Here is a 12,081-nt window from a genome sequence, read left to right on the forward strand (position 1 = left end):
AGTGTCGTATATGTAGTGTGTCGACTTATTGTGTTAAGTTAACATCACAGTGTCGTATATGTAGTGTGTCGACTTATTGTGTTAAGCTAACATCACAGTGTCGTATATGTAGTGTGTCGACTTATTGTGTTAAGCTAACATCACAGTGTCGTATATGTAGTGTGTCGACTTACTGTGTTAAGCTAACATCACAGTGTCGTATATGTAGTGTGTCGACTTATTGTGTTAAGCTAACATCACAGTGTCGTATATGTAGTGTGTCGACTTATTGTGTTAAGCTAACATCACAGTGTCGTATATGTAGTGTGTCGACTTATTGTGTTAAGTTAACATCACAGTGTCGTATATGTAGTGTGTCGACTTATTGTGTTAAGCTAACATCACAGTGTCGTATATGTAGTGTGTCGACTTATTGTGTTAAGCTAACATCACAGTGTCGTATATGTAGTGTGTCGACTTATTGTGTTAAGTTAACATCACAGTGTCGTATATGTAGTGTGTCGACTTATTGTGTTAAGCTAACATCACAGTGTCGTATATGTAGTGTGTCGACTTATTGTGTTAAGCTAACATCACAGTGTCGTATATGTAGTGTGTCGACTTATTGTGTTAAGTTAACATCACAGTGTCGTATATGTAGTGTGTCGACTTATTGTGTTAAGCTAACATCACAGTGTCGTATATGTAGTGTGTCGACTTATTGTGTTAAGCTAACATCACAGTGTCGTATATGTAGTGTGTCGACTTACTGTGTTAAGCTAACATCACAGTGTCGTATATGTAGTGTGTCGACTTATTGTGTTAAGCTAACATCACAGTGTCGTATATGTAGTGTGTCGACTTATTGTGTTAAGCTAACATCACAGTGTCGTATATGTAGTGTGTCGACTTATTGTGTTAAGCTAACATCACAGTGTCGTATATGTAGTGTGTCGACTTATTGTGTTAAGCTAACATCACAGTGTCGTATATGTAGTGTGTCGACTTATTGTGTTAAGCTAACATCACAGTGTCGTATATGTAGTGTGTCGACTTATTGTGTTAAGCTGGAGCAGCATTACACCACCACCATGTACAAGCTTACTTCTCATGTTAGTTACCGCAGTACTGAGACTAGCTTACTGCTCATGTTAGTTACCTCAGTACTGAGACTAGCTTACTGCTCATGTTAGTTACCTCAGTACTGAGCCTAGCTCACTGATCATGTTAGTTACCTCAGTACTGAGCCTAGCTTACTGCTCATGCTAGTTACCTCAGTGCTGAGGCTAGCTTACTGCTCATGTTAGTTACCTCAGTACTGAGCCTAGCTCACTGATCATGTTAGTTACCTCAGTACTGAGCCTAGCTCATGTTAGTTACCTCAGTACTGAGCCTAGCTCATGTTAGTTACCTCAGTGCTGAGGCTAGCTTACTGCTCATGTTAGTTACCTCAGTACTGAGACTAGCTCACTGTTCATGTTAGTTACCTCAGTACTGAGACTAGCTCACTGATCATGTTAGTTACCTCAGTACTGAGCCTAGCTCATGTTAGTTACCTCAGTGCTGAGGCTAGCTTACTGCTCATGTTAGTTACCTCAGTACTGACACTAGCTCACTGTTCATGTTAGTTACCTCAGTACTGAGACTAGCTCACTGTTCATGTTAGTTACCTCAGTACTGAGACTAGCTCACTGTTCATGTTAGTTACCTCAGTACTGAGGCTAGCTCACTGTTCATGTTAGTTACCTCAGTACTGAGACTAGCTCACTGTTCATGTTAGATACCTCAGTACTGAGACTAGCTCACTGTTCATGTTAGTTACCTCAGTACTGAGACTAGCTCACTGTTCATGTTAGATACCTCAGTACTGAGGCTAGCTCACTGTTCATGTTAGTTACCTCAGTACTGAGGCTAGCTCACTGTTCATGTTAGTTACCTCAGTACTGAAACTAGCTCTCTGTTCATGTTAGTTACCTCAGTACTGAGGCTAGCTCACTGTTCATGTTAGTTACCTCAGTACTGAGACTAGCTCACTGTTCATGTTAGTTACCTCAGTACTGAGGCTAGCTCACTGTTCATGTTAGTTACCTCATTACTGAGGCTACAACTCTGATCAGTTTCCAGGATATTACAGTTTTGTTTGTGTTAAGCTAACATCACAGCGTCGTATATGTAGTGTGTCGACTTACTGTGTTAAGCTAACATCACAGTGTCGTATATGTAGTGTGTCGACTTATTGTGTTAAGCTGGAGCAGCATTACACCACCACCATGTACAAGCTTACTGCTCATGTTAGTTACCTCAGTACTGAGACTAGCTTATTGCTCATGTTAGTTACCTCAGTACTGAGACTAGCTTACTGCTCATGTTAGTTACCTCAGTACTGAGCCTAGCTCACTGCTCATGTTAGTTACCTCAGTACTGAGGCTAGCTCACTGCTCATGTTAGTTACCTCAGTACTGAGCCTAGATCACTTCTCATGTTAGTTACCTCAGTACTGAGGCTAGCTCACTGGTTATGTTAGTTACCTCAGTACTGAGGCTACCACACTACTCATGTTACTTACCTCAGTACTGAGGCTACCACACTACTCATGTTAGTTATCTCAGTACTGAGGCTACAACTCTGATAAGTTTCCAGGATATTACAGTTTTGTTTGTGTTTAAGCTAACATCACAGTGTCGTATATGTAGTGTGTCGACTTACTGTGTTAAGCTGGAGCAGCATTACACCACCACCATATACAAGCTTACTGCTCATGTTAGTTACTTCAGTACTGAGCCTAGCTCACTGCTCATGTAAGTTACCTCAGTACTGAGACTAGCTTACTGCTCATGCTAGTTACCTCAGTACTGAGGCTAGCTCACTGCTCATGTTAGTTACCTCAGTACTGAGCCTAGCTCACTGCTCATGTTAGTTACCTCAGTACTGAGCCTAGCTCATGTTAGTTACCTCACTACTGAGCCTAGCTCATGTTAGTTACCTCAGTAGTGAGCCTAGCTCACTGCTCATGTTAGTTACCTCAGTACAGAGGCTAGCTCACTGCTTATGTTAGTTACCTCAGTACTGAGGCTAGCTCACTGCTCATGTTAGTTACCTCAGTACTGAGGCTAACTCACTGCCCATGTTAGTTACCTCAGTACTGAGGCTAGCTCACTGCTCATGTTAGTTACCTCAGTACTGATGCTAGCTCACTGCTCATGTTAGTTACCTCAGTACTGAGGCTAGCTCACTGCTCATGTTAGTTACCTCAGTATTGAGGCTAGCTCACTGCTCATGTTAGTTACCTCAGTACTGAGGCTAGCTCACTGCTCGTGTTAGTTACCTCAGTACTGAGGCTTCCACACTACTCATGTTAGTTACCTCAGTAGTGAGGCTGCCACACTACTCATGATAGTTACCTCAGTACTGAGGCTACCAGACTACTCATGTAAGTTACCTCAGTACTGAGGCTACAACTCTGATCAGTTTCCAGGATTTTACAGTTTTATTTGTGTTTAAGCTAACATCACAGTGTCGTATATGTAGTGTGTCGACTTATTGTGTTAAGCTGGAGCAGCATTACACCACCACCATGTACAAGCTTATTGCTCATATTAGTTACCTCAGTACTGAGCGTAGCTCACTGCCCATGTTAGTTACCTCAATAGTGAGGCTAGCTTACTGCTCATGTTAGTTACCTCAGTACTGACGCTTGCTCACTGCTCATGTTAGTTACCTCAGTACTGAGGCTAGCTCACTGCTCATGTTAGTTACCTCAGTACTGAGGCAAGCTCACTGCTCATGTTAGTTACCTCAGTATTGAGGCTATCTCTGCTCATGTTAGTTAACTCAGTACTGAGGCTACCACTCTACTCATGTTAGTTACCTCATTACTGAGCCTAGCTTACTGCTCATGTTAGTTACTTCATTACTGAGACTAGCTTACTGCTCATGTTAGTTACCTCATCACTAAGACTAGCTCACTGCTCATGTTAGTTACGTCAGTACTGAGTCTAGCTCACTGCTCATGTTAGTTACCTCAGTACTGAGCCTAGCTCACTGCTCATGTTAGTTACCTCAGTACTGAGCCCAGCTCACTGCTCATGTTAGTTACCTCAGTACTGAGGCTAGCTCACTACTCATGTTAGTTACCTCAGTACTGAGGCTAGCTCACTGCTCATGTTACTTACCACAGTTCTGAGCCTAGCTCACTGCTCGTGTTAGTTACCTCAGTACTGAGCCTAGCTCACTACTCATGTTAGTTACTTCAGAATTGAGCCTAGCTCATTGCTCATGTTAGTTACCTCAGCACTGAGCCTAGCTCACTGCTCATGTTAGTTACCTCAGTACTGAGGCTAGCTCACTGCTCATGTTAATTACCTCACTGCTCATGTTAATTACTGAGACTAGCTCACTGATCATGTTAATTACTTCAGTACTGAGCCTAGCTCACTGCACATGTTAGTTACCTCAGTACTGAGCCTAGCTCACTGCTTATGTTAGTTACTTCACTACTGAGGCTAGCTCACTGCTCATGTTAGTTACCTCAGTAGTGAGACTAGCTCACTGCTCATGTTAGTTGCTTCAGTACTGAGCCTAGCTCACTGCTCATGTTAGTTACCCCAGAACTGAGCCTAGCTCACTGCTCATGTTAGTTACCTCAGTACTGAGGCTAGCTCACTGCTCATGTTAGTTACCTCAGTACTGAGGCTAGCTCACTGCTCATGTTAGTTACCTCAGTACTGAGACTAGCTCACTGCTCATGTTAGTTACTTCAGTACTGAGCCTAGCTCACTGCTCATGTTAGTTACCTCAGTACTGAGCCTAGCTCACTGCTCATGTTAGTTACCTCAGTACTGAGGCTAGCTCACTACTCATGTTAGTTACCTCAGTACTGAGGCTAGCTCACTACTCATGTTAGTTACCTCAGTACTGAGGCTAGCTCACTGCTCATGTTAGTTACCTCAGTACTGAGACTAGCTCACTACTCATGTTAGTTACCTCAGTACTGAGGCTACCACACTACTCATGTTAGTTACCTCAGTACTGAGGCTACCACACTACTGGTTTTAGTTACCTCAGTACTGAGACTACCACACTACTCATGTTAGTTACCTCAGTACTGAGGCTAGCTCACTGCTCATGTTAGTTACCTCAGTATTGAGGCTAGCTCATTGCTCATGTTAGTTACCTCAGTACTGAGCCAAGCTCACTTCTCATGTTAGTTACCTCAGTACTGAGGCTAGCTCACTGGTCATGTCAGTTACCTCAGTACTGAGGCTACCACACTACTCATGTTACTTACCTCAGTACTGAGGCTACCACACTACTCATGTTAGTTACCTCAGTACTGAGGCTACAACTCTGATCAGTTTCCTGGATATTACAGTTTTGTTTGTGTTTAAGCTAACATCACAGTGTCGTATATATAGTGTGTCGACTTATTGTGTTAAGCTGGAGCAGCATTACACCACCACCATGTACAAGCTTACTGCTCATGTTAGTTACCTCAGTACTGAGACTAGCTTACTGCTCATGCTAGTTACCTCAGTGCTGAGGCTAGCTTACTGCTCATGTTAGTTACCTCAGTACTGAGCCTAGCTCACTGATCATGTTAGTTACCTCAGTACTGAGCCTAGCTCATGTTAGTTACCTCAGTACTGAGCCTAGCTCATGTTAGTTACCTCAGTACTGAGCCTAGCTCACTGCTCATGTTAGTTACCTCAGTACTGAGGCTAGCTCACTGCTCATGTTAGTTACCTCAGTACTGAGGCTAGCTCACTGCTCATGTTAGCTACCTCAGTACTGAGGCTACCACATTACTCATTTAAGTTACCTCAGTACTGAGGCTACAACGCTGATCAGTTTCCAGGATTTTACAGTTTTGTTTGTGTTTAAGCTAACATCACAGTGTCGTATATGTAGTGTGTCGTCTTATTGTGTTAAGCTGGAGCAGCATTACACCACCACCATGTACAAGCTTACTGCTCATGTTAGTTACCTCAGTACAGAGCGTAGCTCACTGCCCATGTTAGTTACCTCAGTACTGAGGCTAGCTTAGTGCTCATGTTAGTTACCTCAGTACTGAGCCTAGCTCACTGCTCATGTTAGTTGCCTCAGTACTGAGGCTAGCTCACTGCTCATGTTATTTGCCTCAGTACTGAGGCTAGCTCACTACTCATGTTAGTTACCTCAGTACTGAGGCTAGCTCACTGCTCATGTTAGTTACCTCAGTACTGAGGCTAGCTCACTGCTCATGTTAGTTACCTCAGTACTGAGACTAGCTCACTACTCATGTTAGTTACCTCAGTACTGAGGCTAGCTCACTGCTCATGTTAGTTACCTCAGTACTGAGGCTAGCTCACTGCTCATGTTAGTTACCTCAGTACTGAGACTAGCTCACTGCCCATGTTAGTTACTTCAGTACTGAGCCTAGCTCACTGCTCATGTTAGTTACCTCCGTACTGAGCCTAGCTCACTGCTCATGTTAGTTACCTCAGTACTGAGGCTAGCTCTCTGCTCATGTTAGTTACCTCAGTACTGAGGCTAGCTCACTGCTCATGTTAGTTACCTCAGTACTGAGGCTAGCTCACTGCTCGTGTTAGTTACCTCAGTACTGAGCCTAGCTCACTGCTCATGTTAGTTACCTCAGTACTGAGACTAGCTCACTACTCATGTTAGTTACCTCAGTACTGAAGCTAGCTCACTGCTCATGTTAGTTACCTCAGTACTGAGGCTAGCTCACTGCTCATGTTAGTTACCTCAGTACTGAGACTAGCTCACTGCCCATGTTAGTTACTTCAGTACTGAGCCTAGCTCACTGCTCATGTTAGTTACCTCAGTACTGAGCCTAGCTCACTGCTCATGTTAGTTACCTCGGTACTGAGGCTAGCTCATTGCTCATGTTAGTTACCTCAGTACTGAGGCTAGCTCACTGCTCATGTTAGTTACCTCAGTACTGAGGCTAGCTCACTGCTCGTGTTAGTTACCTCAGTACTGAGACTAGCTCACTACTCATGTTAGTTACCTCAGTACTGAGGCTAGCTCACTGCTCATGTTAGTTACCTCAGTACTGAGACTAGCTCACTACTCATGTTAGTTACCTCAGTACTGAGGCTACCACACTACTCATGTTAGTTACCTCAGTACTGAGGCTACCACACTACTGGTGTTAGTTACCTCAGTACTAAGACTACCACACTACTCATGTTAGTTACCTCAGTACTGAGGCTACCACACTACTCATATTAGTTACCTCAGTACTGAGGCTACCACACTACTCATGTTAGTTACCTCAGTACTGAGACTACCACACTACTGGTGTTAGTTACCTCAGTACTGAGGCTACCACACTACTCATGTTAGTTACCTCAGTCAGTACTGAGACTACCACAATACTGGTGTTAGTTACCTCAGTACTGAGGCTACCACACTACTCATGTTAGTTATCTCAGTACTGAGGCTAGCTCACTGCTCATGTTAGTTACCTCAGTACTGAGGCTAGCTCACTGCTCATGTTAGTTACTTCAGTCAGTACTGAGGCTAGCTCACTGCTCATGTTATTTGCCTCAGTACTGAGGCTAGCTCACTACTCATGTTAGTTACCTCAGTACTGAGGCTAGCTCACTGCTCATGTTAGTTACCTCAGTACTGAGGCTAGCTCACTGCTCATGTTAGTTACCTCAGTACTGAGACTAGCTCACTACTCATGTTAGTTACCTCAGTACTGAGGCTAGCTCACTGCTCATGTTAGTTACCTCAGTACTGAGGCTAGCTCACTGCTCATGTTAGTTACCCCAGTACTGAGACTAGCTCACTGCCCATGTTAGTTACTTCAGTACTGAGCCTAGCTCACTGCTCATGTTAGTTACCTCCGTACTGAGCCTAGCTCACTGCTCATGTTAGTTACCTCAGTACTGAGGCTAGCTCTCTGCTCATGTTAGTTACCTCAGTACTGAGGCTAGCTCACTGCTCATGTTAGTTACCTCAGTACTGAGGCTAGCTCACTGCTCGTGTTAGTTACCTCAGTACTGAGCCTAGCTCACTGCTCATGTTAGTTACCTCAGTACTGAGACTAGCTCACTACTCATGTTAGTTACCTCAGTACTGAGGCTAGCTCACTGCTCATGTTAGTTACCTCAGTACTGAGGCTAGCTCACTGCTCATGTTGGTTACCTCAGTACTGAGACTAGCTCACTGCCCATGTTAGTTACTTCAGTACTGAGCCTAGCTCACTGCTCATGTTAGTTACCTCAGTACTGAGCCTAGCTCACTGCTCATGTTAGTTACCTCGATACTGAGGCTAGCTCATTGCTCATGTTAGTTACCTCAGTACTGAGGCTAGCTCACTGCTCATGTTAGTTACCTCAGTACTGAGGCTAGCTCACTGCTCGTGTTAGTTACCTCAGTACTGAGACTAGCTCACTACTCATGTTAGTTACCTCAGTACTGAGGCTAGCTCACTGCTCATGTTAGTTACCTCAGTACTGAGACTAGCTCACTACTCATGTTAGTTACCTCAGTACTGAGGCTAGCTCACTGCTCATGTTAGTTACCTCAGTACTGAGACTAGCTCACTACTCATGTTAGTTACCTCAGTACTGAGGCTACCACACTACTCATGTTAGTTACCTCAGTACTGAGGCTACCACACTACTGGTGTTAGTTACCTCAGTACTAAGACTACCACACTACTCATGTTAGTTACCTCAGTACTGAGGCTACCACACTACTCATATTAGTTACCTCAGTACTGAGGCTACCACACTACTCATGTTAGTTACCTCAGTACTGAGGCTAGCTCACTGCTCATGTTAGTTACCTCAGTCAGTACTGAGACTACCACAGTACTGGTGTTAGTTACCTCAGTACTGAGGCTACCACACTACTCATGTTAGTTATCTCAGTACTGAGGCTAGCTCACTGCTCATGTTAGTTACCTCAGTACTGAGGCTAGCTCACTGCTCATGTTAGTTACTTCAGTCAGTACTGAGGCTAGCTCACTGTTCATGTTAGTTACCTCAGTATTGAGGCTAGCTCACTGCTCGTGTTAGTTACCTCAGTCAGTACTGAGGTTAGCTCACTGCTCATGTTAGTTACCTCAGTCAGTATTGAGGCTAGCTCACTGCTGATGTTAATTACCTCAGTCAGTATTGAGGCTAGCTCACTGCTCATGTTAGTTACCTCAGTCAGTACTGAGGCCAGCTCACTGCTCATGTTAGTTACCTCAGTCAGTACTGAGGCTAGCTCTCTGCTCATGTTAGTTACCTCAGTTAGTAGTGAGGCTAGCTCACTGCTCATGTTAGTTACCTCAGTCAGTACTGATCCTAATATTTTGTTAACCTATTTTTACTCTTGCTGTGTGAATTCCGTCAGCTGGTACATTGTGATGTGAGAGGGAGACATTGTGATGTGAGAGGGAGACATTGTGATGTGAGAGGGAGACATTGTGATGTGAGAGGGAGACATTGTGATGTGAGAGGGAGACATTGTGATGTGAGAGGGAGACATTGTGATGTGAGATGGAGACATTATGGTGTGAGATGGAGACATTGTGATGTGAGAGGGAGACATTGTGGTTTGAAAGGGAGACTTGTGATGTGAGAAGGTGTTATGAACACACGTAATAATGGCCTGTGGCCTGGTCAGAATAGGTTGGAGCGAAATAAACTCAGCAGTACTATTTAACTTATATTTCCTTCACCAGTTATATATATAACTATGTACACTTATGTACACTTACATTATGTACAGGAGTTGAATATAAGTGTACGACACGGTGATAAAGGCAAAGACAGAAGCCTGAGAGAGAGCACCGTACTTCATCCAATTGACTGCGAGTGAACCACTTCACATCAGCATTTGGTGGGCTCGTCTATGATTGGTCAATGAACCATGGGACTGATTTAACGATGGGCACTTTTACCGTTAAACCCTTAGCACCTGGTTCGCTGGTTGGGAGGCAGCCTATATGGGAATGTGTACATACGCCGAATAAAGTGTAACGTACTCTCTGCATGCCACAGAGGGAGACATTGTGACTTGAGATGGAGACATTGTGATGTGAGAAGGAGAGATATTTTAATGTGAGAGGGAGAGATATTGTAATGTGAGAGGGAGAGATATTTTAACATATTTAAAGTGCAAGAGAGAGAAAGAGATTTTGCAGGCATAATTAAACAGGCTTGTGATGTGACATAAAGGATTCCAGGATCAATCTCTCTCTCTCTCTCACACACACGAACACACATACGAACACACATATGAACACACATACGATCACACACAACAAACAAAAGCAGCCAATCAACAATTTCATCCTTAAGACTTTCCGACCGCCCACAGTGTGAGACAGCGAGCGTGGGCGAGGCGTGGGCTGTGGGCTTCTTACTGTGTGTGGATGACGCTGGTGGTGCTGGCCAGGACCTACATGGCTGCCCACTTTCCACACCAGTGTGTGGCGGGAGGCGTTTTAGGTGAGTTATCCCCTTTACATTGTGTGGTGGGAGGGGGGGGGAATGTTATAGGTGAGTTACCTACCTCTCCAGTGTGTGTGATGGGGAGTTAAAAGTGAGTTACCCGCCTCTCCGGTGTGGGGTGGGGGTGTTATAGGTAAGTTACCCACCTCTCCAGTGTGTGAGATGGGGTGTTATAGGTGAGTTACCCACCTCTCCGGTGTGGGGTGGGGGTGTTATAGGTGAGTTACCCACCTCCCCAGTGAGTGTGAGATGGGGTGTTATAGGTGAGTTACCCACCTCTCTGGTGTGGGGTGGGGGTGTTATAGGTGAGTTACCCACCTCTCCAGTGTGTGTGAGATGGGGTGTTATAGGTGAGTTACCCACCTCTCCGGTGAGGGGTGGGGGTGTTATAGTTAAGTTAACCACCTCTGCAGTGTGTGTGATGGGGGTGTTATAGTTAAGTTAACCACCTCTCCAGTGTGTGGTGGGGGTGTTATAGGTGAGTTCCCACCAGACTGCATTTAGAGCAGCTATAGACAAGTTACCCCTAACCTTTCAGGGGATACTTAAGTAGACTAACAACTCGTATTGTCTAGGACTGAGATCTCAACCTCCCTGGCGGTACAATAGTAACTATGAACTTCCTGGCGGTACAATAGTAACTATAAACTTCCTGGCGGTACAATAGTAACTATAAACTTACTGGCGGTACAATACTAACTATAAACTTCCTGGCGGTACAATAGTAACTATGAACTTCCTGGCGGTACAATACTAACTATAAACTTCCTGGCGGTACAATACTAACTATAAACTTCCTGGCGGTACAATAGTAACTATAAACTTCCTGGCGGTACAATACTAACTATAAACTTCCTGGCGGTACAATAGTAACTATAAACTTCCTGGCGGTACAATAGTAACTATAAACTTCCTGGCGGTACAATACTAACTATAAACTTCCTGGCGGTACAATAGTAACTATAAACTTCCTGGCGGTACAATACTAACTATAAACTTCCTGGCGGTACAATAGTAACTATGAACTTCCTGGCGGTACAATACTAACTATAAACTTCCTGGCGGTACAATACTAACTATAAACTTCCTGGCGGTACAATAGTAACTATAAACTTCCTGGCGGTACAATACTAACTATAAACTTCCTGGCGGTACAATACTAACTATAAACTTCCTGGCGGTACAATAGTAACTATAAACTTCCTGGCGGTACAATACTAACTATAAACTTCCTGGCGGTACAATAGTAACTATAAACTTCCTGGCGGTACAATAGTAACTATAAACTTCCTGGCGGTACAATACTAACTATAAACTTCCTGGCGGTACAATAGTAACTATAAACTTCCTGGCGGTACAATACTAACTATAAACTTCCTGGCGGTACAATAGTAACTATAAACTTCCTGGCGGTACAATACTAACTATAAACTTCCTGGCAGTACAATAGTAACTATAAACTTCCTGGCGGTACAATAGTAACTATAAACTTCCTGGCGGTACAATACTAACTATAAACTTCCTGGCGGTACAATAGTAACTATAAACTTCCTGGCGGTACAATACTAACTATAAACTTCCTGGCGGTACAATAGTAACTATAAACTTCCTGACGGTACAATAGTAACTATAAACTTCCTGG

At 43.9% G+C, this 12,081-nt stretch overlaps 1 protein-coding gene across 1 annotated transcript in view; it reads left to right on the plus strand.

The window, feature by feature from the left end:
• The window catches only part of LOC138852016 (glucose-6-phosphatase catalytic subunit 1-like), a 141,462-nt gene that overhangs the window by 97,702 nt on the left and 31,679 nt on the right, over positions 1-12,081 (plus strand). Inside the window, exon 3 of the mRNA XM_070081632.1 lies at positions 10,306-10,436. Within this exon, the coding sequence (XP_069937733.1) occupies positions 10,306-10,436 (131 nt within the window). The remainder of the gene's footprint in view (positions 1-10,305; positions 10,437-12,081) is intronic.

The sequence above is a fragment of the Cherax quadricarinatus genome, chromosome 6 (genome assembly GCF_038502225.1).
Source record: "Cherax quadricarinatus isolate ZL_2023a chromosome 6, ASM3850222v1, whole genome shotgun sequence".
NCBI classification, from domain to species: Eukaryota; Metazoa; Arthropoda; class Malacostraca; order Decapoda; family Parastacidae; genus Cherax; species Cherax quadricarinatus.